We start from the raw sequence: 4,923 nt of genomic DNA, 5'->3' as shown, positions 1-4,923 counted from the left end.
GCCGTTAGGCAAGACCCCCCCCTACCCCGGGGCTCCCCGAAATCCAGTTCCCCTCCCCCACCTCAGCTCATGCCCCAGCCCCCGAACTCCGGGGCTGCCAGCCCCCGGTGCCCCCGCCCCTCCTGAGATTCGGGGTGTGCTCCCTAAGCCCCCTCCCCTCCATTGGGGACCCCTTTTTAGGGCCCCCTTCCCCTCCCTCCCACGCTCCCCTACCCTTCCCTTCTCCAACCCCCTCTTTCCCCTCTCACCCCTCCCCCCATCCTGGCCCCCCCTGCAAAAGTGGGGTGCGGAGGGGGGAGGGGTGAGAACCCACGGAGGGGAGGAACGAAACTCCGATGAAGTCAGAGCCCCTTACCCGCCGCCGCGGCCAGGCCCCCCAACATGGACTGTCTCTGTATAGTGACAACCAAGGTAAGCATGAGGGGGGACCTATAAACTGGGGGGAGGGTATGAGTTCGTGGGGAGGGGTTAGTCAGGCCTAATCCGCTGCTGGGGGCCCTGGGGTGAGAGCATCAGAAGATGTATCTGCGGGGGTCATAATTTAGTTTGGGGGTTCACATCTGAGAAAATGCTGGGTTTGGCCACAGGTGCCCCCTGGAGTGAGCCCTTTGAGGGAAATGGAAAATTGGGGGTATTCTGTGACTTGGGGGATATGGTGGATTTTGAGGTTCACCAATGATGTTTGAGGGAGACTTATTTAAGGAGAAGCCTGGCTCACATGGGAGTCCTGCTTGCTGTATGTTAGAAGGTGGACTGCATGGTCTGGGGGACCTCTTCCCTCTTGGAGGACAAGCTGGCTTCCAGGTGCCTTGCCCAATTTCACAGGGCTCCTGGCTTGAGGGTAGAAGGTTACTGGTTGTGAGTACCTGACTGGTCTGGGGGTGTCAGCTGGCAGGGAAGGGGTGGGCCTTCAGGCTATAAAAGAAGCGTCTCATGGCTGATACATTTGGGGGCGCTCTCAATTTGAGGGAACTGTCAATTTAGGGTTCGATCATGTGGAATGGGGATACTTGGGAGTTGTCAGAGAGCTGGGGCCTGACATAGGATCACCTGAGGGAATGGACCAGGTGAGGTTAGGATTTGGGGTATTCCCCTGGGAGGTAGAAGGTTGCAGCAGCTGAGGTTGCCAGCTCCTGAGGAGGAGGATGAGAGTTTTGGGGAGAGGGGATTTGAGGAGGGGCACCAGGTGCGTGGTGCAAAATTTGGGGGTGGCCCAGGCAGGTGCCCAACATCCCCGTTTCCTCCTACACTGAATCTACCCCTGGTTGAGAAAGAGGGAGAAGAGCAGATGGAGGGGAATGTTCCTGTTACCCCTGACACTTGGGATCAAGGTGGGGGAAGACACCTGGGTTTAAGGTTACTGGGGTGAGAAGGTGCAGGAGAAAGGCCGGGCTGGCAGCAGTGAAGATCTGTACAAGGGTGTCCCTGTGGTTGGAGCCTGGCAAGTGCAGGAGATCTTGGATGGGGAGCACTAGCAAGCTTCTGGTGGGATGCAGAATACCTAGGTCTTGGCTGTAAGACTCTGGGACTGGAAAGCTGGATGCCTGGTGTGTGGAGGGAGGCTTGGGCGGGTGGCAGGCAGCTGGGGGTTGGGGGGTGGGACAGGAAGTGGGGGCCGGGAGGCGGGGTCTGGGTGAGTCACAGGCTGGGGAGGGGGTTATATTTAGTGGGAACTGCAGATTCTCAGGGGAGGGAGCTGAGGACACACATGTTCTCTGCCACAAACTCATATATGTATATACACATGCATCTACACATGCGTCATGCATGTGTGAGCATGGATGGAGGAGACTGGGGGCTGGGGACCTTTAAGTCCAAGCCCCCACCGCCTCTCCAGGGCTACTTGCTTATCCCCCATTTTGTGGGCTTTGGGCTTTCTCCCATACTGCTATCTTCCTCCCATCCCTGTAGTTTCAGTGGATTTTTGTGCCTCAGTTTCTCTGGCCTGCTCTCCTTTAATGTCTGTCTGATTCTCAGTTCCTCCTGTCTCCTGCCCTTAGCCTGCCTCTTAGCCTTAGGCTCCCTGGCTATGGTCCCTTATGTGCAGGTGTACACAGAAAGCCAGTTGGAATGTGTGGGCTCTGCTTCCAAAATGTGAACACACATACACGAGCAAGGGTGAGGGGCTTGCCTGCAGTGGCAGCTATTCTGGGAGGTTGGGTTTATTCATTTCCCTTCAAGAATCCTGCTTCTTCGATGGAGCCCAGGGTTGAGCATCCCCGAAGGAAGGAGTCTTGCGCAGAGAGGATCATGCATTTTGTGGTTTTACAGAGGTGTGGAGACCCAGGCTTGCCACGTTCCTTGGCCGGAAAACTTGTCAGTCTCGGGATGGCGGGGACTCGAAGTCCCATAAGGCCTTGAGGCGCAAGATCCGTCAGTGTTGGCGAGTTGCTGCCCGTGGGGCTGTTGGGAGTTGTGGTTCATCTCTATCCAGGGCAGCGGAGGGTTAGCTTAGGAGGAGCCAGCAGGGGGCACATGGCACTTGTCCCCCCCCAAAATGCTGGGTGGGGTAGACGGTGCTTATGCTCTGCGGTCGTTGAGCTTCCCAGCTCCGTCTGAGTCCTCCATCTTTCATTGCCTATATTTAGACTTCTGCCGCAGTAATTTAAGGATCATTTATTGAATACCTACAGTGTGCCAGGTCCTGTGCTTTGTGCTAACTCTGCCTTTATAGCTGTCACTTAGTCTTACTCTGTGCTTAGCTCTCTGCCTGTATCTCTTGTCTCTGAGCATCTCTTTCTCCCACTCCGCCCCCGTCCCTCCCCCTTCTCCCCGCGCTGCTGCCGCCGTTGCCATGGTAACCGGCGACGACTGAAGTTGCGTGGCGGACTTGAGGGCCGGGCGAGGGGGGCGGGGGGCGGAGCAGAACAAGTGGGGGAGGGGGGAAGGTGGGGAAAGACCAGGGGTATTTGGCCAGAGTCCCGGAGGCGAAGCGGTTAAACCCTCCGGGTGGTCCTTATTGGGCAAAGCTAAGATGCCGGGGGCGGGGCAGTGTGGCCAACGGCCTCATTCATTGGCCGACTGGGGCGTGGCGGAGGGGCAGTGTGGGCGAGGCCGGGGGAGCGAATGGGCGGGAAGTGGACGGAGGCGCGGTCTCCTGGAGGCAGGTGGGCGGGGTCTGGCTTACTCTACCAAGGGTGGCGGGCAACGAAAGGGGCGGGGCCTTAGGCTGGGTAACAGGCCCGAAATGAGGGCGGGGCTGACCCGGCAGGGGCGTGGCGTGGTCCCATGTGCCGAAAGGAGACAGGGTTTGAGGGGCTTGTTGTCTAAGAAACTGCGGGGCGCGGGGGTCTTTGGAAAGGAGAATCCGGGGGTTGGGCGATGTGACGTCTCAGTTTTCCTAAGATGGAGGCCTGTTCGGATTCCATCAGAGCAAAACCTCCTACCTCAGCTCTATGTTCCAGGGAGACGGTTGCTAGGCGACAGCAAAGTCCTGGATTGCTGCGTTGCCAGGCAACGGGGAAACGGAAAATGGAGGGAAAAAGGAAATGGGGGATGGGGGAGGGTCTTAATGGGCCACAGCGCCCACTGGTGGAGAACTAGGGCCTGTGCATTTTCTTTTCTAGAAGGAATTTCGAGTTCAGCCCTTTCCACACTGGCTCCTGGATCCAAGCATTCTATCCAGATATGAAACTAGGACCTTGGGGGTCATCTCGGGGGCGCATCTACCAGATTCCAACCAACGGGGAGAGAGGGGGCATGGGTCAGGTTCTAGGGAAGTCCGTCCTCTCTACCATATGTAGGCATTTTAGAAAAGCCAAGAGAAGCAGATTTTAGGGGACTGCTCACAGGGCTTTAAGAGTTGGAAAGGTGGGCGTTCAATGGGAGAATATTTGGAAGAGATGCTTTCAGGTTCAGTTTGGGACAAAATGCAAGACATCTGAGGCAGTCATTTTGGGGTGTTATGGGAGATTTGTGGGTCACTGCAAGTTGCAGGCCAGATCTTATTTTGGTAAAAATTTTTTGAGACTTGGGTGTGGGGGAGATAGATATATTTGGGAGTAATCTTCCAACAGAGTTAAAATTCAGAATCATGGTGGGGGGAATGTTGAGATGTAGGGAAGGGCAGCCAGAAAAGGGAGTAATGTATGCATTTAAGGGGGAAAGAAAAGGAATAGGGAAACATCTCTTAATTTAAAGGTTTGGTAATAAATTGAAGAGGTTTCAATTGAATTTAGAAGGCCAGCTTTAAATTACATTACGTATTCCCTGAAATGGGATTTGGTGGTATTGGGGAACGGTATATTAGAAACTCATGAGTATCTCATTAGGTTCAAGGATTTGGACACGGGACCCCAAACAAATTTGAGGACTGCTTATTTGGGTGTTTACATTAGAGCAAGGGTAATAGTTGCACTAATTTCAAGGTCTCTGTCAGTGGATTGGGGGAATAGATATAATTTTAATAGGGATGATTTAAAGGGTAGATTAATTTGAGGGCACAACAGGATCTGTGGTCCTTCAACTCTTGGAAAGCGTTGTCTGGCTATCATGTGGGGCTTTCCCGCTGGTTAGAATAGGAGGTGTCTTGGCATCTGTGGGGATGTTGTCTACATTAACGATCTTTGGGGAGGTTGGGGGGAGGGGATTGTGGGAGGCAGTTTAGATCCCTTGGGGGTCCTTCTGAAGTGAGGGAGAAGTGCTGCTTCCTTCCCTGCACCCTGAGGGTCCAGGGAGGTTTTGTAATAGTTAGGGCCTGGTGATTTTAGGGGTGGGAGATTAGATAGAATAAGGGGTCCCAGAGAACCAGAGCGATAAATTGGTAAATTTTAGGAGTGAGTCTATTTGTAAAGGAATAGGAATATACTGTGGAAGGTGAAGTGCACAGAGAAACAGCTGGAACCAGGGAAGTTGATGGCTAAGAGGGTCTCCCCTCACCCCTTCTCTCCCATCGTGACGCTCTCCCGCACTGCCAGGCGCCGT

At 54.5% G+C, this 4,923-nt stretch overlaps 1 protein-coding gene across 5 annotated transcripts in view; it reads left to right on the top strand.

Moving 5' to 3' along the window:
• DLG4 (discs large MAGUK scaffold protein 4) overlaps window positions 1-4,923 on the top strand; it is a 24,315-nt gene that overhangs the window by 1,257 nt on the left and 18,135 nt on the right. For 2 of the 5 annotated variants that reach the window (XM_007457744.1, XM_007457742.1), the window contains exon 1: window positions 382-411. The exons of 2 other annotated variants lie outside the window; for them this stretch is intronic. In XM_007457744.1, coding sequence (XP_007457806.1) covers window positions 382-411 — 30 coding nt within the window. Of the gene's footprint in view, window positions 412-4,923 lie in introns of all 5 variants that reach the window. One more of the 5 variants, XM_007457743.1, reaches the window with a different exon arrangement.

The sequence above is a fragment of the Lipotes vexillifer genome, unplaced genomic scaffold (assembly GCF_000442215.2).
Source record: "Lipotes vexillifer unplaced genomic scaffold, Lipotes_vexillifer_v1.1 scaffold611, whole genome shotgun sequence".
In the NCBI taxonomy this organism is placed as follows: domain Eukaryota; kingdom Metazoa; phylum Chordata; class Mammalia; order Artiodactyla; family Lipotidae; genus Lipotes; species Lipotes vexillifer.
Note: the sequence above shows the minus strand (reverse complement) of the source record. Positions and strands in the feature narration are given on the sequence as shown.